Source organism: Symphalangus syndactylus, chromosome 7 (assembly GCF_028878055.3).
Source record: "Symphalangus syndactylus isolate Jambi chromosome 7, NHGRI_mSymSyn1-v2.1_pri, whole genome shotgun sequence".
Classification (NCBI taxonomy): domain Eukaryota; kingdom Metazoa; phylum Chordata; class Mammalia; order Primates; family Hylobatidae; genus Symphalangus; species Symphalangus syndactylus.
The window spans coordinates 137,561,189-137,584,253 of record NC_072429.2 but is presented as its reverse complement, the minus strand read 5'-3'; the positions used below and the strand labels follow the sequence as shown (position 1 = coordinate 137,584,253).

General features: G+C 41.5%; 1 protein-coding gene across 4 annotated transcripts in view; it reads left to right on the top strand.

Moving 5' to 3' along the window:
* The window catches only part of COL22A1 (collagen type XXII alpha 1 chain), a 327,237-nt gene that overhangs the window by 274,706 nt on the left and 29,466 nt on the right, over nucleotides 1–23,065 (top strand). For all 4 annotated transcript variants that reach the window (XM_063643570.1, XM_063643569.1, XM_055287347.2 and 1 more), the window contains 6 exons: nucleotides 4,551–4,604; nucleotides 6,355–6,408; nucleotides 10,675–10,728; nucleotides 15,136–15,189; nucleotides 17,595–17,648; nucleotides 21,832–21,885. In XM_063643570.1, the coding sequence (XP_063499640.1) occupies nucleotides 4,551–4,604; nucleotides 6,355–6,408; nucleotides 10,675–10,728; nucleotides 15,136–15,189; nucleotides 17,595–17,648; nucleotides 21,832–21,885 (324 nt within the window). The remainder of the gene's footprint in view (nucleotides 1–4,550; nucleotides 4,605–6,354; nucleotides 6,409–10,674; nucleotides 10,729–15,135; nucleotides 15,190–17,594; nucleotides 17,649–21,831; nucleotides 21,886–23,065) is intronic.

The following is a 23,065-nucleotide window of genomic DNA, read 5'->3' as shown; positions in this document are numbered from 1 at the left end:
GTCCTCATCTGGAGGGTCTGGATGACTCGAGGAGGCAGAGATAATACCTGCTGCCATTGGCACTACCCGAAAAAGCCTTGGGATTCCCATCCTGCCCAGAAAATAACCCAGAGCCACTTACTCTATGGTCTTTCCCAGAGCAGAAAATTCTTTCCATCCATAACTGCCACAGTTCTGAAAGATTCTCACTAAGCATCACCTTAACAGTTTCCTTTCAAGTCAGGAGGTATAGAGAGAGGTCAGATATGGGCCATTCCTTTCATAGCCTGATGCTGTGACAGAGAAGAAAGACCCACAAGCTTGCAGTGAACACTTAGGAACGTCTGATCGAGGCAGGAAGCCAACAAGGGCTGTGGGCACAGGCCTGGGCTTTGGAAGCCGTTGGTCCCCAACCCGCTCTACCTCTTATTAGCTGAGTGAATTTTCCTTGCTAATTATAGGACTTGGGCATTTATTTATCTGAACCTTGGGTCCCTCATTGGTACCTTGGGTCCCTCATCTGAAAAAGAACTGTACAACCTGTCTCATAATGAGAATGTGAGAACTGAACAAGGGGAAATTTACAAATCACAGCAGGTAGGAAGCATTTAATACACGTAACTGCAAGCGGTCCTCATAATACTTGCTTCATTTGAGTTAACAACAACCACAACAAATTGTCAGTAGAAGAGTAAACGACTGAAAGAAAACTAACACCATGGAACAAGGGTTAACCTGTGAAGGCCACCTGGAGGAGGTAGGATTTTAGTTGCCACCTGGAGGAGGCAGGATTTTAGTTGCATTGGAGGGTTAGTTAGGAATTTACCAGCTATCGGTGGAGAAATGTTTTCCAAACAGGACAACAGCATGCAAAAGTTTAGGAGAAGGGTTTGTTCTGAGAGTAGTAGAGAGTTACTAACTTGGGAAAGTTTAGTCCCTGCCCTCAACAGTTTGAAAACCTTTTGAGAAAATTGCCTGTTCAGCGTGTTCATGAAGGACAGCACTCTTAGAGCAATTCCTGGTATGAATGTACCTTCCAAATGATTGTTTTATCATGTGCTTAGCACATGATGGTTCTGGAAAAAATGTAATTAAAAACAAAATCTCCCAACTCAGAGAGGTTTTCCACGAAGGTATAAGAGAAAGAAAACAATTTTATTATTGAATAGCATTAAACTAGAATGTGATTTGCATTACAGACAATATGCTAAGACATTGCAAAGACAGAAAGAAATCTTACTCTTTTAGATTGCCAAGCGGATACAACCACCTATCACATACTTGTTGTCAAGATAAGCAATAACTAGTCCTCAAGTGAGAGGATTTAATGACACCACATGTCCTTCCTAGATTCACCTGGTAATTGCGGTGGCCATCTGTGTGTCTGTGTTAACTAATTGACCTTATTCAAAGCAAAGGTAAACTTCACACATCTTCATGGCAGGAAATAGATTTGCAACTTGGAGCCAGGCATCTGCTGAAGTTGGGCTTCTACTGTCTCACAGGAACTGGGAGATAGATAGGAATGCTATCTTCTTTGCTGATTCTATTTCAAAGAGATGGTTCCTAGGTCCTTGAGAAAGACATTCCTGGGTCCCTGGGTCACAAAGCTAGCAAAAGTCTCATTTAGCTTTTAAAAGTATTTGCATACCTTTCAAAGAGACCCCCCCTCAAAAAAAAAACTCACAATAACAAGTTTTCAAAAGTAAGTGTTTTCAGTAAACCGAATGGGGCAAAGTTTCTTTCCTTATTTTCAACAGGGGGAATTAAGCCCTTGAAATGACTCTTTAATAAACCTCTTCTGAAAAAGACTAAACTAGCAAAATAATGAACTGGTCATCTCCCTGGAATATGAATTCCCAGCGCACAGGATTTTTATCTGTTTCATTGATTGTTATATATCCAGTGTATAGAAAGGTGTCTGGCCCATGCTCAGCATGGTCAGTCAGTCTTTCTGACTATAAATGCAAGTGCACTTGACGTCTTGAAACCTGTTGGATAAGGCATCATGGTCTAGGAAAATAGCTGGAAAAGTAATATGGGCAGAGAAAGCCAGCTTGGATATTTGATCATGAGACAAATGGATCTGGATTAGATTCCAGACCTTGCTTTCTATAAGCTGTGTGAGCTCAGGTCAATGACTGAACCGGTCTGGTCTTCAGATTTATTATCTAACACTCTGATAATAAGCCCTACCTCATAGAGTAGACTTACTGGCTCAATAAGAGAATAAAGACATATTAAATATTTTTGCATCCGTTCAGGATATAAACAAGGAAATATATGTAATGGGATATCATGTGGGAAGCCTTGGCAGAGTTCCTGGAAGAGTCAGGGCTCTGTAAATGTCAGCGCCCTTCTCTGGAAGGAAGTGAGTCAGGCTTGGGGGTGGGTGTGTTTACTTTGATCCCCGACTACGTTGGAGTAGGAGACAGGGACAACTGTGGAGATCCTTGAGCTGCTGACATTTTCATTGTTGCAACATGAGTGTTGAAGCTAGTCTAAACCCAGACTGAGGACTGGAATTTGAAAGGAAGCCATTTACTTTTAAGGCAATTGTCCTAAATGTTAAGGAAGCAGTGGGCTATTCTATGTCACTTCTTTTCATTGATTACAACATGATCTGCAGAGGGTGTGATGGCTTTATTTAGATTTAGAAACAGTAAAAATAATTACGTGGAAAAATGTCAGAAGAAATGCTCTTTCTCTCTGACTCCATTTTTTTTCCTCTTTGGTATTTAGCACTTCACAGATATGAGCTCACCTAACCCTCCCAATGTATCACAGGGAGAGAGGGGGGATTATTAGGTAGTCACTGTCATCAGTGGTCTGCTGAGGTGGTAGAACAGTCTGGATTGAAAGAGGGCTGGACCTGATGTTTCCATGAGAGAATTGTGGGGCACTGGACCCCCGGAAGGACCCTCCTAGATGGACCTGCCCCTCATCCTTTATTTACTACATGAGCAAACTGAGACCAGAGAGTGGACATGATATGCTTAAGAATGCAAAGTTAAGGGGTGACAGGCATAGAACCACAACTAAGATTGACCTACTGCCACAAACCTATTTACTGCATAATACATTCTTTTAAAGGAATTGAAATGTTTTTGTTTTAAAAACATTTTGCTGAAACACACTTATTAACACAATAAAGGCAGAGCTAAGGTAGATAATAGTTAAAGAATTGGAATCTTTGGACGTTACTTTCTTGGGTGGTCTGTGAAAAGTATTTTTGGTAGGTTGTGTATTTTGAGCATCTTGATGACCATGATGATGATGACAACGGCAATAATGATGATGACAATGATGATGATGAGGTTGATGGTGATGACAATAGTCGTGGTGCTGTTGATCATTATGATATAGACAATGATGATGATGGTGAAGATGAGGATGATGATGCTGATGGTGACAGTGATGATAATAGCTCTGGTGGTGCTGATGTTGATGGTAATCGTGATTATGATAGTGATTATGGTGATGATGGTTATGGAATAATAATGATGGTGATGGTGATGATAACGATCATGATGATCATCATGGTGATACTGACAATGAGAATGATGATAGCTAATGTTTTTTGAGAGCTAACACACAACCTGTCATAAGTCTAAGCACTTTGTGTATTTTAGGTCATTTAACTCTCACAGTAACCCCATGACAGATACTATTTTATTATTCTCATTTTAGAAGTAAGAAGACAGAGTTTAAGTATCTTGTCCAATGACACACAGCAAGTGGCAAAATAATGAAGATAATGATAATTATAACTAAGATAATTATAACTAAGATTTATTGAGCTCTTACTGTGTTCTGGGCTCTATGCTAAGTGTTTCCCATTTGTTATTTTATTCTCTAATATTTTCACAGGGTAGGCATCATTATTTTCTTGTTCTTGTGGGTTACAAAACAAACGAAGAACTCGAGCAGTTTTAGTGAAGTGGCTCCTCAAAGTCTCACAAGTAGTAAGGGAGGGAGCAAGGAACTTATGTATGGATAAATTCTTCCAAAGCTTCCCGTATGGTGCTGCTGCTCCTGCCGGCCACCAACTAAATTTCTCCATCTCCCTCACCCTCACACCTATTCTGCAAGGCCTGCAGACCCTGGGTTTATTCTGCCTCTTTTCCTGCCACTCCTGGAACACCACTTGTTTTTAACTGGCCCTTTTCTCTATAGCCTGGACGACTAGCCTATCCCACACTACACCCACAGCTAGAACCTAGGACAATTTCACATCCTTTTAATGGTTTCCAGTGCCTACAACTAAATCTAAAATCAGATGTTGACATGCAAGGCTTTCAAACAAATGAGCCCTGCCTGCCTCCCTGGCCCCTTTCCTGCTGCCCCCTCTCCAACCCCATACCCTAAATCCCAGTTAAGCCATTTTATCACACATCCTCAGCCAGGCCCTGTTTCTATCTATCTGCTGCCACCGTGCCTGAGCTACCACAGGAACTTGATAAGAGATTTTTGGGGAATTAATGAATGGATGAATGAATGCATGAAAATACTTTTTGTTTCCCTATTAAAATTTCTAGTGACATCTTTCTTTTCTTTTTTTTCCTTTCAAGGGAAGTCAAGGAGAACGTGGTGCAGATGGTGAGGTTGGACAGAAAGGTGATCAGGTAAAAATTTACTTTATAAGGGACCATTCACCCTGAGGAAGGAGCACTGTTTCTCCCAGGTGGCTTCCATTGTACAATGTCATTCCTTGTCTCTTCTTTGACTGTGGCAGGATTTTTAAAAATCTCATTTTTATGGTTTTCATCTTGGTATCTCTGGTTCACTCTAGGTGCCCTCTCTCCCTCAATTATTGGAGAAGCCTGCCCTCCCTTCCTTTCCTCTCCTTTCCTCTCCTTTCCTCTCCTCGCCTCTCCTCGCCTCTCCTCGCCTCTCCTCGCCTCTCCTCTCCTCTCCTCTCCTCTCCTCTCCTCTCCTCTCCTTTCCTTTCCTTTCCCTTCATTTCTTCCTTCTCTTTTCTTTCTTTTTGTACTATTCTACCTTTACTTTTTTTTTTCACTGAAATGGTCATTCATTATAAAATTCCCCCTTCTTCCCTCCCATTATCTCAAGTAACTGTTGCCTGGCTCTCTTGCTGCTAGCTGAAATGCTTCACAGACATTCCATGCTCTGATCAGTGCACATCCAGGCCTGCTGGACCACTGCTCCTAACGTGCTATAGGATGGGACCAATGAGGGCTCACTGCTCTCTCTGTGGATCTGAGCATGGCCTCCCTATCATCCTCTGTCCAGCACAACCAGCTGATTTCTGCCCAGTCCAATTCTACCAGCCTTCCTGCCAATGGAAATGACTATTATCCTTCTGCTTTGCTGCTGTCATCCTTTCCCCTGTTCTCTTTTCTCTCCTCTCCCAACTGCCCTCCCCTTTACTTCTCCCTCTCTTCTGCGTCTCACAGCCAGTGCTCATTGTCAGCCAGTTCCATGCCAGGCACTGCACCTGGCTCTGAGATCTGGAATGACTCGTGGACAAACTCCTGACCTCACTGGGCTTGCAGTTCAGTGAGGGCATGAGAGACATGAACGAGTAACCCACAGGCAGTGAGATGAGAGCTGTGCTCAAAGTCTGAATGAGCTCCTTGGCTAAAATCTCTTCTGTATTTGGAAAAACAAGATGTGTTTGGATTATTCTTATAAGAATGACTTATCAAAGGCAATGTACTCTACATTGAATGGTGTAGCCTGTGGTTTCAGTGGTAAGGCTTGGAGGTGGAGGGAAGAGAAATCATTTCTTTCTTGGTGGTTTGTTTGGTTTCATAACATTGTTGTACAAGACTAAGTGTCAGATTCCAAGCTTTGTTCTATAACTTTTTCAGCTCATTCTATAATATGCAATAGACTCCTCTACACATGGAGAAACAAATCTCTTACTTAAAATAACTGTAACATTGCCGGAATATGGAGGCCGTAATTCAGTTAACCTAACCATTTCGTTTGTGTACATTGTGTTTGTGTGCATTTGTTTTTTATGTTTTTATTATGAAACACTTCAAGCATATCTAAAGAATAAAGACTGTAATAAAATGAACCTTTATGTACCCTGCACTTAACCACAACAGCTTTCAATTATTATGGCCCCTCTTGTTTTCATTTATATCCTCAACCATTTCTCCACACCCCCTGCCCACACATTATTTTGAAGCAAATCCACTTTCAGGACATGTTTGTTTTTATAAATGTTGTCAGGTATTATTGAGATATATAAAAAGAGGTCCCTTTTATTGTCAGTGTCTTTAAGCAAAATTGTTAGTAGGGTTGGAAAGTGGATTCTGTATTAATTCCTGAAATTTGATATTTGCACAAACTAAAAAGTATTTTTTGAGTCATTTTAAAGAATTGCATCTTGTGTTTTCCTAGGGTCATCCTGGAGTTCCAGGTTTCATGGGGCCCCCAGGGAACCCCGGGCCACCAGTAAGTAATCATCTTTAATCCCCTCCTCTTTTGGCCTTGACATTTGAATGCACATCTGTACTCACCAGACATGGTATGACACTGAGCATGTCTCTCCTTTTAAGGGATGGGCCAATACCCAAAAGGTGACAGAGTTGACCTAAAAATGCAAGTCCCACAGGCATGTGGGGGAAAGTGCAGTGGGTCTGGAGTAGGCTTGATGGACCATGCAATTAGAGTGATGTTGGGACTGGGGGACATTGGCAAAGACAGACAGACTTACTTCTTCTTTTTTCAAATTGAGCTGTGGTGGGTAGGAAGCTAGTATTTCAAGGTTATGATGTCAAGCAAAGAAGGTAGAAAATGAGAAATTGTAAGCAGCTTTCCCGATGTTATGGGGAGCCTGTCTTGATATTATCTCAATGATCTCCACTGGGCCCCCTGAGCAAATCTTCTCTCTGCTTTTACAGTAGCTGTAGCCTTGACACTGACTGGTGCCCTTCTCACCATTTCCCTCTCCCTTCAGTGTAGGCTGCCCATAGATTAGTCATGTTCCTCCTCTGATCAGAGTCCACTGCTGTTGCAGCCCACATATCCATCACGGGTAGCCATGGCAACAGGCACTGGAAATTAGTATTCCTGCCAAGCCCAGCATCAGTCCTCTGGGATTCCCCATGGGTTCCGCATGAGACCCTTGTCCCAGACCTTGCAAGGAGAGGATTTCTGGAATGACTGAAAGACCACTGAAAAGGATCCCCCTTCAAATAGGAAATACCCTGTTTGAAAGTATAGTGAAAAGAGGTTCAGTTAGGAGTATAAATTTAAAATATATGAAATTAAGCTTGCTTTGTCATCTTTTTAAACAACGCGACTTCTAGTTGTAACTATGTGTTAATTAGTAGAATAAATTAAGTTGTTTTAAGTGTATATTTTCAATAAAATCAGATGAAAGCGTGATATGGCATCTTTCACTTCATGTTGACTTTTAGAGCAAACTCACAAAAAGGTAAATTATCTACAAAAGCACTATTCAGTTTCCCAGAAAGCCTACTTTAAGTCTTTAATATTCAACACATTTTCCTCCCAAGTGCCTTTGATGTTAATATTATTTTTAATTTCTCAGCCTCACATCTTACCTGGCCCAACTCTGCCATGTGCACATTTGTGAAGGATATTGTAGGGAATTTATCAGTTTGCTATCGTTTAACTTCACAAAATTCTACAATTCTTTCAAGTTTTATAATTTCACTTAGTAATTGCTTTGCACTGTGTTTGCATATTATTGGATTTTGTAGCATCTGACAGTCAGCAAAAAGAGAAACTGATAATGATGCTGATACAATTAGTAGTAGGAAGAGGTGTTAGTGTTAAGCAAAGAGGGGCATTTGAGAGGTAACTAATTTTACTTAAAAAATAGTTTATTCATGAATAATTTTATATTATGAAGACATTAGCTTCCGTAGTGACACTGTGCGCCTTCACAGCTGAGGGTCTCAGAAAATGAATAATGGATTACAGCCTCATCCCCACTCCACCCTGGTAGTTCCAAACCCCATAACATGTTCCCAATGAAACCAAAACCCTGATCTGTTCTCACTGGAAACTGCAATAAGTTAGAACTCTATGACTGCTGTAGGAAATGACTCCTGGCTTATTATTCTCATGCTAGATGATGTTTCAGAGGCCCAGAAACAATCACAATCAGAAGACAGCTTGTCTGTCTCCAGCTGATTAATGCTTTCAATTCACTTGGCAGATGTTTATTGAGCTTCTATTTTGTGTCGTGCCTTGTACTGTGAATAGCCTGTGAGAATGGATGCTGAGGCAGCTGCCTGTTTAGGTTCAGCAGCCAATCATGCAGAAGCAACTCCACAGCAGAAAATTAACCTTTCTGGTCGTGTGTGCATTGTTTTAGTTTTGCTCTTTGTTGTTGCTTGTTTTCAAGTGCTTATTAATTTTCAGGCCCTGTTGAAAATACACAGGGATATGGGTAGCGAGCTGACAAAGCTCTTTCTTTTGGTGTTTATTTTCTGGTGCTCAGTCAGCATCCTTATCCCAGATAAAACCCTTACCCCATCCCCATATGCAATACGGAATTTTTTTCCAACTTGGCAAGATTCCAGACTCCAGGATGCCAGAAGCTTTTTATCAAAGTTATACAGAAAAATCTAGATTTGTTATATTAGCTTTGGACTAGATATTTAATTAAAGCATGAACCTTAGGCTACCTGTTAAAATATTATTACTATCCCTTTATTTCATGAACATTTACTGGGTCCCTATCTAGTAGAAGTGGTAGAGACAAATCCAATTGCACCCTGCCCCAAAAGTTTGTCATATATGGAAAATAAGACAGGTCTTCTACAGCTATATCAAATTTCCTTGAGGTTCAAGACCATGATGTAGTCATTTTTATATCTCTAAAATTTGGCTCGTACCTAGTACAATTTAGGCACTCGATAAAAGTATGCAACAATTAAGTAAAGGCTGCTGGAAAGACATCAATAGAGTACTGTGGGAACTTGCTTATTTATGCTTTTATATTTTGTTAATGTCTGCAGGATTCCTTGTCTTGGGGTGGACAATAGACACTTGTATGCATGGAAGGTCCCTATTGGACAGCCCTTAGCATTTCTCTGGTGCTAACTCCTTATGTGTCATGAATTCCATTCTCTCAACAACCCACATAAAATAGGTGCTGTTCTTTTCCTTCATTTTACAAACGAACTGAAATACAGAGGGGTCAAGTAACTTTCCTAGGCTTATACAGCTGTTCAGTGGAGAAATGGGATGTGGGCTCAGGACCTCTGACTCTAAGAGGCTGCACTCTTAACCAATACCCTCTCTTCTGTGCCTGGCACCTTGTAAGCATTGCCGCATTACTCCTCCCCTTCCTAATGGCATCTGCAATTTCCAGCCTTTCACTGTGAAGGAAACTAAAGCTTAGAGATGTTACATGACTCAACCAAAGCTAGTAAGAGGCACATGTGTGAATTTGTCTAAAGAACTGCTGCATTCATAACCCAGTCAGTTCAACTTCTAATTCACTCATTTATTCAAGAATATTGATTATTTACTATATCCCAGGTACTGTTTTAGTTCCAGTGAGGAACTAAATTTAGTGTTCCAATGAGAAACACTAAATAAATAAGAAATCAATAAACACTAACATGTCAGATGTTTGCAGATGCTATGGAGGAAGGTAGACAGAAAAGGAACCTCCCCAGGGCAGGGATGATGAAGGGTAGGTCTTTCAATTTTGGGTCTGCTAGGCAGAAAACCTTTCACTGAGAAGCTGATATCTGAGCTAAGACCTGCAGGATGGGAAGGTATGAGGCCTGTGCATACGTGGGGGACTAGAATGTAGGGGGAAGAAGCAGCATATGCAAGAGTCCCCAGCAAAAGTATTCCTGGAGCTCACTTTGAGCTGCTTGCTCAGCTGCATAGAGGTCTTCTTCCATTCATCCATCTGTGCATTTCTTCACCCTTGAGTTGACACAGCAATTGCCTTCCTAATCTCCTGGAAGATAAATCTAGTTGTCCATTTATTACTTTTTGTCCTGAAATGTTCCCTGATATTAGCTGAAAATGCCCATCCTGAAGTGAGTTCATTTACTGTTTTCAAATGGGTGACTGCCTGGCTAATGCATTAGCCCTTCCTAAAATGTGGATGCTGTTCTTTGAATATCTTGTATTCCCAGAGAATAGCTCAGCTTGGTGAAGAGGCAGAAGCATGCTTAAAATATTTATGGTTCAGGAAGCTAGGAAGGGGCACAGAATGTAAGATCTGTGTGTTGCTATATTAGGATGTTCTTACATGGCTACAAAGAAATACCTGAGGTTGAATAATTCATGAAGAAAAGAGGTTTTATTGGCTCAGTTCTGTAGACTGTACAAGCATAGTACCAGCATCTGCTTGACTTCTGATGAGACCTCAGGGAACTTGCCATCATAGAGGAAGGCCAGGTGTGTCACGTGGCAAGAGCAGAAGCCAGAGAGTAAGGGTGGGGAGGTCCTAGACTTTTAAACAACCAGATCTTGCATGAACTGAGTGGAGGCTCACTTATCACCAAGGGGATTGTGCTAAACCATTCATGAGAGATCTGTCCCCATAATTCAATCACCTCCCACCAGGGCTCACCTACAATATTGGGAATCACATTTCAACATGAGATTTGGAGGGGACAAATAACCAACCATATCAATTGCTTTGTATTCAAAGCAGAGGATGCTAATGACCTCTGTCTAGATGCACAAGAAACTAGCTTTCTGCCTTGTCTTTTTTAGGGGGCAGATGGAATTGCGGGAGCTGCTGGACCACCAGGAATCCAAGGGTCACCTGTAAGTTCCTCAAGGAATGGGATCTGTTTTTAGTCTGTCTTTAGCATTCTGGAACCCCAAGTGTTTACCAATCCTGCTCTGGTCATGTGTTCCTCCTGTGGCTCACATATTTTTGAGTTTCTGTTCACTACAAGTCTTGCAATGAAACCGCAGGAGGGTTTGCTTTCTGTTGGACCCCTGGTTACTTTGCTGCTAAAGTAAAGGTTTGGTTGAAATGATATGAAAATCTGTGATTCCAGAATTCAGTTTACAACCATCAATGCAAATAAGTCCTAGATTTAGGCCCTATATCTCAATTACTTGTCAGTGTGATTTCTATTTTGAGCAGGTGCAGGGAAGTGGAAAGGCTCAGCACTAACTCACCTAGGACTATGGTGTGCACCAGGGGAATGTCAGACAAGAGGCAGCTATTGTTATCCCAACTGTTCAAAAGAAGAGAGTGGAATTAAAAAGAAGTCACTAGTCCAGGATCCCAAACCACAACCAGTGGAGTTGCATTTGAACTGAAGGCTTTTAGCTCGAAATTCAGATTTCATTTCTTGAAGCTGCCAGAACCACTCTTGGTTTCAATGCCATAAAGGGTGAACCACACTTTAGTAGGTATTAGGTTAGTAGCCAATACATGCATGGCATGTAAATGAATATATGGTACATAAATATTCCTTATCTCATGTGACAGCTCCTCTGACTTTAGCCCTGTAAGTTAGAAAGGCCATGAATCATTACCCCCATTTATAAATAAGGAAAGTGGGGATTGGAGAAGTGAAATGGCCAGTTCAGGGTCACACAGTGAGGGAATGTCAGAGCCAGGCACAATCCCTAGGCCACAGGAATCTCACCATCATATTCCAAGGCCAGCTAGCAAGCAGGCGAGCCCTACCCTGGTATCTCTGGAGTTCTGTGCAAAGGGCATGTGCAAAGGGCATTATTACTTAATAAGACTTCCTCCATGTCAAAGGAGGAGATCAGAGTCCCATGGGGTTATGTCACTTGGTCAAAGTCATACAGGAAATTAGTGTCCAAGTTGGGAGTTAAGTCAATTTGAGATTTCTCAGTTCAGTACTCCTTCTGGTATTCCACATTGACCTACCATGTGGGTGGTCCAGGCAGCCAGAGGGATGTTGAGTCTGAAAAATCACAGCCACATGTTTCTGTTTAGGATCCTCATCTGGTTAATCCTTTTGAAGTCACCCATCTAGAAGTCCCAGGATGAATAAAATATAAAATATACTGGGCCGCGCACAGTGGCTCATGCCTGTAATTCCAGGACTTTGGGAGGCCAAGGTGGGGAGATCACCTGAGGTCAGGAGTTTCAGACTAGCCTAGGCAACATGATGAAACCCCTCTACTAAAAATACAAAAATTAGTCTCGCACAGTGGCATATGCCTGTAATCCCACCTACTTGGGAGGCTGAAGCAGGAAAATCGCTTGAACCTGAGAGGCAGAGACTGCAGGGAACTGAGATCGCACCACTGCACTCCAGCCTGGGTGACAGAGTGAGACTCTATACGCAAATGATTTCCCTGATAAAAACTAATGGATTGTTTGCCTGAAGAGAATAAGATGTGGATCCAGGGTCGGGCACGGTGGTTCACGCCTGTAATCACAGCACTTTGGGAGGCCAAGGAGGGCAGATCACCAGGTCAGGAGATCGAGACCATCCTGGCTAACACAGTGAAATGCTGTCTCTACTAAAAATACAACAAATTAGCTGGGTGTGGTGACATGTGCCTGTAGTCCCCGCTACTCAGGAAAGTGAGGCAGGAGAATTGCTTGAACCCGGGAGGCGGAGGTTGCAGTAAGCCGAGATTGCTCCACTGCACTCCAGCCTGGGCAAGAGAACGAGACTCTGTCTCAAGAAAAGGAAAAAAAAAAGATGTGGATCTAGGATATAAAACTACCACATTCTTAGGAATTAAACTGTACTAAATAAGACTTTGATTCTATCATGGGACCACTCCTCAAGCTATGGTAGCACTTGAAGCTGTCCGTGGTGCTGAAACTTTGCCATAACCATCAAACCAGAATATAGTGGAAGTTTTCTTTGTCCAGTGAGCACTGGTAGTTACAAAATAGAAGTAATTTTTTTTCTTTTTTTTTTTTTTTTTTTTTTTTTTTGAGACAGTCTCACTCTTGTTGCCAAGGCTGGAGTGCAGTGGCACGATCTTGGCTCACTGCCACCTCCATCTGCTGGGTTCAAGCGATTTCCAACTAATTTTTGTATTTTTAGTAGAGACGGGGTTTCACCATGTGGGCCAGGCTGATCTTGAACTCTTGATCTGAAGTGATCCTCCTGCCTTGGCCTCCCAAAGTGCTAGGATTACAGGCATGAGCCACGGTGCCCAGCCAATAGAAGTATTTTTTAAAAGTTAAATGGGGGCAAAATTATAATAAAAAGATACATACAAACCTTAGTTCTGTTATATTTTGAATTAAAAGACGAACTGTTTGGCAGGCTTTTTGACACAAAATAAAGCCCTTTACTTTGATTTTTGGTAATGAATGGAGTCCTTTGTCATCAGTCATGTAAAAAGAACATCCACTGATCAGTTTTTGTTACTTTTTTGAAAAGTGGTTTGAAAATATGACAACATATGTGTAAAAATATGAATGTAGAGTTCTAGATTGTTAGGATTTTTTTTTCCTAACCTTTTGTAGGTATCTTATAGCTATATCGATTTAGATGGTGAGTGGTGAATGACTCAATTTTGGTCAGTGTCTTCAAAACCCTAACTTAACTTTCATAAAAAGTATATTATTTTTTCCACCTAAATTTTACTGGATTGTTTAATCAACAATTAAATTGTATGACTTTCATAGCAAATAATTCATGCAAACAGGCTTAGGAACAAGCACACTGACTCCTTGCAAGCCTTCAACTCATCCGGTAGGAACAGTAAAGCAAGGGTGTACTGCAGACAAGGGTGTACTGTAGTGTTGTGACCAGGCATGGGTTTTTGGAGAGGATGGGGAGGCTGGTTTATAATGGGGGTTGGTCAAGTGGAAGTTGGTTAAGAGTCTACCATGTTTTAAGTTTCAACCTCTCTGCCAATGGAATTGGTTTCTAAATAAATAAAAGTCTGGTGATGGCAAGAGGACTGAACAGGGAGTCAGAGGTAGAGTTCTTTCCTGGATGTGCCACATGCTTATTATGGGACCATGTCTTCTTCACCTGAGTTTAAAGAGAATGGTCTAATATAGTACTTGGCAAACTTTTTCCATAAAGAACCAATTAGCAAACATTTAATGCAAAATCAGCCATAGACAACATGCAAACCAATGGGTGTGACTGTGTTCTGATAAAACTTCATTTAACAAATTTGGCAGTGGCCTGGAGTTTGCTGACTCCAGTCCAAGATCACTGGTGTTTCTACACTAGGGAATTTGAAAAATAAACATCCAGGAAGGAACCCAGGAAGTTCCATTATCAATAATTAAAAATCTCTAATAACAACTCCATCTTTGTCTTGGGTTGAACAAAAATATCCACTTAATTTTCTTATGTGTTTTTAGGTGTTGTGATGTGGGAAGGGTTGAATATTTTGTTTTATCCTGGTTATTATTGTGCATTGCCTAAACCTTAAGAATACCTCACTTTGTGCGGCATGTGAATTAGAATGTAAAACCTGGCACCCGTGTCTTATCTCCCAATAAACACTAGTAGGAGATTATAAATTTGTCATCTCCAAATACTGATGGTAAAGACACAGGGTGATATGATAATACTCACCATGATAGGAATTAGGGCACTGATTAGATAATGCTGATTTATAAGCCCTGATTGATACTTATGTAAGTCTTTGATGAATAAAATGGGAAATAAAATATTAATTAATGAAATTTGGTAAAACAATTTTTCAAATACAAGGAAAGAGATAGTAAAGCAATTATTGGTAAAACATATAGGAGGCTCTGGAAAAAGTGATGAAAATAATAAACCATCCTCTATGCATGCTCTGGTCAGCTCCCCACTTGTGTACAGTCCTGTATGCACAACACCTCAAGGTCCTGAGGTATGTGCTGTATGGGTAGAGAATGTGAATTTCAGGGAGTCTGGGGACAAATACAGAGTTGGATCTGGACTCAGGTCTTGTGGATACTAGAACCCCAATAGTTTCTTCCTACTGGCATTCCAATATTCAGTTTTCCCTGAGCCTATGTATTAATAATACGGCCAGAATGAGCCCCAGTGTGTGTACCAACAGGGGTGACTATGCTCAGCCCCAGGGAACCTCACTGCCTTGGGGGAAACAGCTCAGAAAGCCATGAGGCTGATACAGAAGCACCCCTTGTTTCCCACCAAACACTCACTCCCCCAACCCATGAATGCAGTTCCGTGTGAAGTCATTTACTTCCAGAAAAGCCAGCAAAGGTTTCATGGTGTTTTTATGTCTTGGATCCTTTAGGGGAAAGAAGGCCCTCCTGGCCCCCAAGGCCCATCTGGATTACCCGGAATCCCAGTAAGTGGCTTTTATAAAAATAAACAAACAAACAAAAAAAACAACCTAGTTTCTCTTTATAAAATCAAAGAAACAAAAATATATTCCACTGTCAAAACAAGGCCTGGCCACTAGGATTTTGAGTGTTGTAGAAAATTAGAAATAAAATAATCATTAACTTGTTTATCAGTCGAAGCCAACTAAAATTTAGGTAGAATCAGTCTTAATCTTGGGCTTCTTTTAGGCATATATTGGTTGTTTCTTATTTGTTTAAATAGTAATTTTTCTCTCTCTAAATATATATGTAGGTGTACATGTATATATATGTTTATATTGTTAAAACAAAACCCACACACACATATAACTGTGTTAATTAACTACTTGTGATAATATAAACATTTTCCATTTCCCATATTAGTGTTAAGTGTTCATAAACTTTACATTTAATATATACAATGGATGCACCATAATATATATGATCATTTCTCAGTTGCCTCATAAACTTTACAATTATTTTAAAAAGCAACTACCATGGACAATTTTGTATGGTAGCATTTTAAAAATTTCTTTATGATGATCCTCCGAAATGTGATTGGCTTGCCAGAGTAGAGAAACATCTAAGGTTCTGGATACATACTGCAAAATTGCTTTCCAAAGATGTTGTCCTGAACTTTTCAATTTAATATCCTTCTCATTAGAGTCAAGCTGTTCAAGGCATTTGTAATAAATTCCTCCACAAAGGCCACGCACTGCCTTCTGCACTGAGAGTGAATTCTTCTGTGGCTCTTTGGCCTCTGCCTGCTGCTGTAGCACTTACTGTCTACAGTCCCCCAACCCCGCTCTCCACTGCGCCTTCCTTTGTTCCAGCCACACTGGATTTTTTTTTGATTCCCAGAATGCACTGAGTGCTCTCCTGTCACACTCTACACCCCTTCCCAGGCTGCCGGGATGCCTCTTCCCTTCTTTAGCTAGTAGATGCCTTCGATCTTCCCCATCCCATCCCAGCTATCACTTCCTTCCCTGCTCCCCACCAGGCTAGGAGAGGTTCGCTCTTCCTTTTCTTCGGAGTGCTTATCTCATCTGGTGATCGCATTTCTATTGGTGTAATGGATTGATTAATTCTCCATTATTCATTGGTCTGGTTAAATCACTCATTCAACAAGCAACTCTGTTTGTTAGATCTGAGGACGTAACATTGAAGCATGCCTAGTAATTAACCATGGGGTTATATTCTGTGCTGTAGGTTCTGCGTGAGCTGGAACTACATCTGCTTTTGTTTAGCCTTGAGTCCCCACACATAGTGAGCACACAGCAAATATTGACAAAAGAAACATGTGGATGAATGAATCGCTTCTTAGAGCTCTTTCTCCTGCAGTATCTGATATGTACTGCCATTGACCAAGAAGGCATTTCCTGGGCATCACTGGCAGTCCTGTCTGTAACTCTGCAGCCTGGAGGTTAAGTAACCTCTCCAGGGCACACGGATCTGAAGTGACATGCTGGGATGTTGGTATGAACTGCAACTCTGGAGACTAGGATGTCATAGCAGCTAGGAAATATGTACTGATTTAATTTTAGCAATGGTAAAGCTAAGGAGAGGAAATTCCAATTTGGATTTTGTGTTAACCCCTTATCAAAGTTCTAGAGTACCAGAAAAGAGAGATGCAACCTTACATATGATTATGCTATTTTCTTAATAATATCCATTTCTCCCTCCTTCCTTCCTTCCTCCCTCCTCCTTTCTTTCCTTCCAATGGAAATCTGATCATGTTACTTCCCTCTGCTCACTGTTGTCCTTAGGCTTAAGCCAAATACTGGGCCCTGTTACTTCCCTGGCACCTTGTGAATGACCCCAGCTTTGTTCTCTGTTTCTTTATCAATCTGTTTCCACTTCAAGGACAGAAGTGAACAATGCTTATACTCTTTCTGTGACCCAAACGTGCTCCTTGCTGCCATTCACTGAGCCCCTCCTGTGCTCACAGTGGTGAACCATGCTGAGTACCTTCCTGCATGTTATTGAACATCCTCATTTTCATCGTTGGCATCCATATTCCCCCCTCACCCATCACTGTGCTCACCCAAGAGGCCCAGACACCAGGCCCTCATGTTCTAAACTTGACTTCATGAAAATGCCCAGGAGAGGCTTCTTTAGGTCAATAGCAATAATAATAATAACGCTATTGCAAAATGTATTGCTTTCCCACTATGTGCCAGATACTGCAAGTCAGAGATCCACAGCCAGAATCTTGGTGTTGAGAAAGAAACCAGGAACTCAGAACAATTCTGTCTGTTGAGACGCTGCCTTAGTGGCCAACTGTGAATGCAACTGCTGGAAGCTGGGCAGAAAGACATGCTGAAACTGCCTTTGTCTTTCCATCCCCTCAAATCTTCTTTGACCTGATAACCAATTTGAGTTTCTCTTGCAGGGAGAAGAAGGCAAAGAGGGCAGAGATGGAAAGCCAGGTCCCCCTGGAGAGCCGGTAAAGGACTCTAAACTTCCTATTATATCACATGCCAAATCTATTACATATCAATAACAACTACTTTGTGTGAGGAGCTACTTTGAACCAGGCTCGAAGATAGGCATTTTCTATGCATTATTTCATTTACATACTCCGACAACCCTGCACGGTAAACACTGCTGTCCCTATTTTAAAGCAGAAGAAACCTGGGCTTCGGGGAGGTGAAATCATGGCCCCAAAGTCACATGATGGGCTGATGACAGAATCTGAACCTGAGCCCAGAGCTCCTGTCCCTGCTTCACATTTTGGTTTACTGCCCCCTGTAGCCTCAATCCTATTGATATAATAGAGGAAGCTGAAGTAGATGAGCATGGCCTGGAGGAGAAATCTGATATCTGGTGAGAACAGGATACCTAGTAAAATCTAAGTGGCACCTGCTAGCTCCAGACTTTGTGGGATTGCACACACACACACACACACACACACACACATATAAATATATATATACACACATACTTGTAACTCTGGCATAAGAGTTTTCTCATTTTGGTTTTGGTTTTGGTTTTGTTTAATGTCAGCTGTCCAGGGGCACACAATGAGATGGACCAAGTGCTAGTGAGAATGTCTCTGTGGCCCCAGTAGCTGTTAGTTGCGAACATGCAGGGATTTTCAAAGACCCGTATCTGTGACTTCAAAGCTGTGCTCACTGAGTTTGGTCAGTGCTTCTTGCCTATGGATCAGAGATTCATCATGATGATTCATCGGTTCCTAGCAGCTCTTAGGTCTTCCCAAAGCCCTTTCACAGACACTACACCAAGGGCAAGATGAAGGATGGCATCAGTGGTTTAGAGACTTGGGTTCTCCAAATGCCCACCAGTATGAGACTAGTTAAACTAGTTAAATGATGAGCTATCCACCCCATAGAATACCAAGAGCTGTCAGAACGAATGAGGATGTTCTCTAGATCCTGATGCAGGACTGCTCCTAGATAGATTGTGAAGTAGAAAAGCAAAGAGTAAAACAACATATATAGTCTGTCCTATTTTGTGTAAAAATAGTTGTGGGCCCATCTTTTTCTAGTGTTTATCTAAAGGAACTCTGAAAGACTCCATAAAACCCTCATAAAAGTAGTTCCTGTCCATGGGAAGATGATTGTCAGACAAGGGGACATAGCAGTAGGAAGACAACTTTCTATTCCATGGTATTTTATTATACTGTTATCGTCTTAATTTTTGGAGCCATGAGTATGCATTACTTATTGATAAAATTAAATTTAAAATATAGTGATTAAATAAAAATATTTTATGCCAAAATTACAACAACAACAATAATAACAATAGCAATAAAAGCTTGCTTTGGATTCCGGCCCCACTCCTTACCAGGTTTTGTGATCTCGGTGAGTCAGAAAGCATCTATGAGCTTCAGTTTCTTTTGAAATAGAATGAGAATAATACACCAACTTGCCAGAATTGCTGGGTAATCATATAATGTAGAAAATGTGTTAAATGCATCAGGCTTATCTAACTATCAATTATTTTAGTAAGCTACTTTTCCCAACTTCCCTAGTTGTAGCTCCTGGTGAGGCTAGAACTGCAGAGCCTTTAGAACCACTAAGTGGAATTACATAAAAGTTTCTACAGCGAGGTTTATGTTCCATTTAATTTGTTTGGTCATAAACTATTATGACTCATTCTGAATCTTACGCAACTTGCTGGAAGCACCTTCTTTATCATTTTACACTGTTTGCCAGATGCTGAAACCAAAATTCATTGCTGAGAGCAAAAGAAAGAGCTTTTAGCAACTGAGCAAATTGAAAAGTCTCGATGAGCTGCTGTGGACTGACACCCAGCAGAGCTGCCCATGATGGGCAAATGGCATTCAGCCTGGGCAAAAATGTGGCAAGGGTAGAGAGAAGCACATATATCACACTGTGGCTGACAGCAACTGCGTGTGTGCCCAGGGCGGGGCACTGAGCTCTTCATTACATTTTTCCACTGTAGTCCCCAGAAGAACCTTATGGGCTATGGGTACCATTATTTCTCCCAGATGAGGAAACTAAGGCACAAAGAGGATGATAGCTTGATCAAAGGCATAGAGCTGGTAAATGAAGCATCTAGGACTCACACTCCTGCAGGCTGACCCCGGAATTGGCTGCTGCAGAGCAGTGCATTGACCTTTCTGCAGAACGTGTATTATGCTGAGAGGCTGTCGTTTACAATTCAGAATAACTGAGGACACTGGGCTTCATTCAGTCTGTTTACTCAATGCCTATTTTGATGCAGGTAGAGTATTTAGGAGGTGATCCCCTGAACCAGTGAGGGAGGGAGGAAGGGAATGGAACAGAGAAAGAAGGAAAGGCAGGCTGGCAACTGGTGACTCCAGGCTGGGGTCCAGCCTCACTGGCGATCCTCTGACTGCTTCTGGAGGCATTGACTCCCCTGCACTTGGGCCTTTCACACCTCAAAATCAAGTACCCCCTAGGGTCAGGGAACATCTTCATTCTACGTCCACCCTTCAACCTGTGCAGTAACTGCTCCACAAGGAGGCAGACACCTCCCTGGGTGGGCCCCAGGGGATGTGGTTGGAAAATGGCAGCATCTGCTACAGGTACTAGGTGGCCCCTCTTCAAGTTGACTTGCTCAATTTGTATATGGGAGGAGCACAAATGGATAGACAGACCAGCCAGATAAATAGAACATAGGATGGATGGATGGATGGATGGATGGATGGATGGATGGATGGATGGATGGATGGATGGTTGAATGGATGGATGGATGGATGGATGGATGGATGGATGGATGGATGGATACACAGATGGATATATAGACAGCCTTTTGAGTTGCCTGTTGCTTAATTTTTATTAAGAGATATTTGAACATTAATTATACTGTAGGATGAAGTGCAGACTCTGGAACCAAAATGCCCGGATTAGAACCCCAGCTGTGTGACCTTGAGCAGATGACTGAACCTCTGTGTACCTCAGTGTTTTGCCTGAGGGTTAACAAGAGTCAGGCATCAGTGACATCATAGTGAAAACCTTCAGTAGCTGCTGGTTGTTTCATTTTTCTGCTGGTGCCTTGGGCCAGTCATGGCCATCACAGTTGACTCTGAGGCAGGAGCCAGGCTATGTCCACCCTCTATCACAAAGACCTACAAGGGAGGACTGTCCCAAATTTACAGATCCAGAGATCCAGAGAAAGGAAATGATACTTTAAGATCCCACAGCTAAACTAAGAAACAGACAAACCTGGAAGTCAGGGCTTTAGGCCCCACCCTTCTTTCTATAGTTTTTTTTTTTTCCTTAAATCCAAGGATGTTCCTTTCTCTCCCTGCTCCTCGATAATGGACTGCATATGATTTCCAAGGTTTATAACTTGTAAACATGAGGTGGACAGAAGGTTTGGGAACAGGCATGTCTTCCAGGCCCAGCATGCTGCCCCTTCTGACACCCATCAAACTTAGCCTTTCATCTACTTTCCTTTGCCCCTCCTCCCCTCATTCTTCCCCTGACCCCATCTTCAATTTATATGGACCTGAGTTGCCAAGCCTCTTATTGTCTTCTGTTCCTGGTTTGGTTCTGTGCAGGGCAATGCCAAGCTGTGGGCAGTAAAGAATTTTAAATAGCAAGAGTGTCCTGACAAGCTCTTTTAAGATGATGGGGTGAGGAAAAGGCTGTGTACGTCACAGGTCGCCCTGCCAGTAGGTACTGCGGCTGACCTGGAAAGAGCATCCGCTTAGGTGTGGCACTCAGCTGGAATTCAGCCTGGCTTTGCTATTTAATACCTTCATAAAAATATAACTTTGAACCTCAGTGTTGCCATCGGTAAAGTGCAAGTGTTAATAGTGGCCTTGACATGTTTTTTTGCAAGTGGGCATAAAGTCATCTATAACTAAGATGGCCATATAATTTCTCATCCACACCAAGATGCTTCTGATAGTGAAAAGGGGCACTAAGCATAATTAATTTGGAGATGAAACCTGTGTAACCAGCACCATCCCAGGAAAACCAGGAATATAATAGGCCTGAATACATGGTGGAGATTTGTGTAGATTAAGATGGACCAAGACGCCAGGGGAAAGGGCTTACAGGGTGGACAGAGACTGGCTTGTGGGAATAGAATGGCAGGAAACACAGAGAGCCAGGAATAGGAAGATTCTTATAATGTTGTCCTCAAACTTTTCTTTTCCTCCTTACTCTCAGGGCAAAGCAGGAGAGCCAGGTCTACCAGGACCAGAGGGTGCCCGAGGCCCACCTGTAAGTGTATAGAGTGTGTGGGGAATGATAGAACCAAGCCCATCAGCCACATGGCTCTCACCACCGTGGGCAGGGCTAGCCCAGACTGCCCGACCATGGGGTCCCAGAAGTCCTTCTCCTCCAGACGGCTGTGATTCTGTGCAGTCAATTCAGCTTTGTCACACTACATAGCTGTGAAATTCATTTTCACAATTGCAGCCATTACCTTGTTGTTGCTAAAAGTTTTCTTTGTTCTTATCTGATTTATTATAATTTCAATGGGTTTTCTCTGGATAATAGAATCTAAAACTGAATCTTAATTTAGTTTTGAACACTTCCCATAGCTAAGGTTTTTTTTCCCAACTATAAAAGTAACCCATTCTCATTGCCTAATGGTATTAATAATAATGATGATGGTAATAATAAGAAAAAGAATACAAAAAATGGTATAGAGGAGAAAATTAATTTATTTCTAATTCTATAGCAGAGAAGCAAAGTTTTTAATAGTGTATTTTTTCTATATATGAATTCTAGCATCTATATATGTACATCTATATCTAGCTATTATACATATAAACAGACACAGATACTATTTACCTACAAAAATGAACTCTGTGTATTTTAGGGTTATTGGGTTTTATGCTAAATGTTTCACCTCTTCATAATTTCAAAATTGTTTTCACAATTTCTTAAATTGCTTTTAGAAAAAATATGATTTTAAATGATTATCCTAAAATTATCTGGATTTTATCTAGCAGATCAAAATCCTAGCTCTATTTTCTTAATGTTTTTCTTTAAAAAATCAACTTTCTGGCTAGTATTCAATAAGAAGAAAATAAAATACAAAAATAAATTTTCTGTTCTCCTAAATCCCCTTGTTTTTCACATGATTGCACCAGAAAACACCCAAGAATGAGGAATATTACCTCTTATGGGGATTGCAACACTGAGCTAGTGATCAATTTATTAAAGGTGGTTCTTGGCTTATTGGAATGACAGGGGCTCCCTTTCAGCCAGGGAACCCATGGGACCTGTACTGGGGGCAAGACCCATCTGTCAACTGGGAGTTGTAATGAAAGAGCTGAGGTTAGAAAGCCAGGCAGGGAAAAGAAGACCAGGCTCCTCTGGCTGACATAGAATAAGTCAAGACAAAGCTTTGTAGAATGAAGTGGGTTTTCAGATAGAAAGACCTGGATTCTGC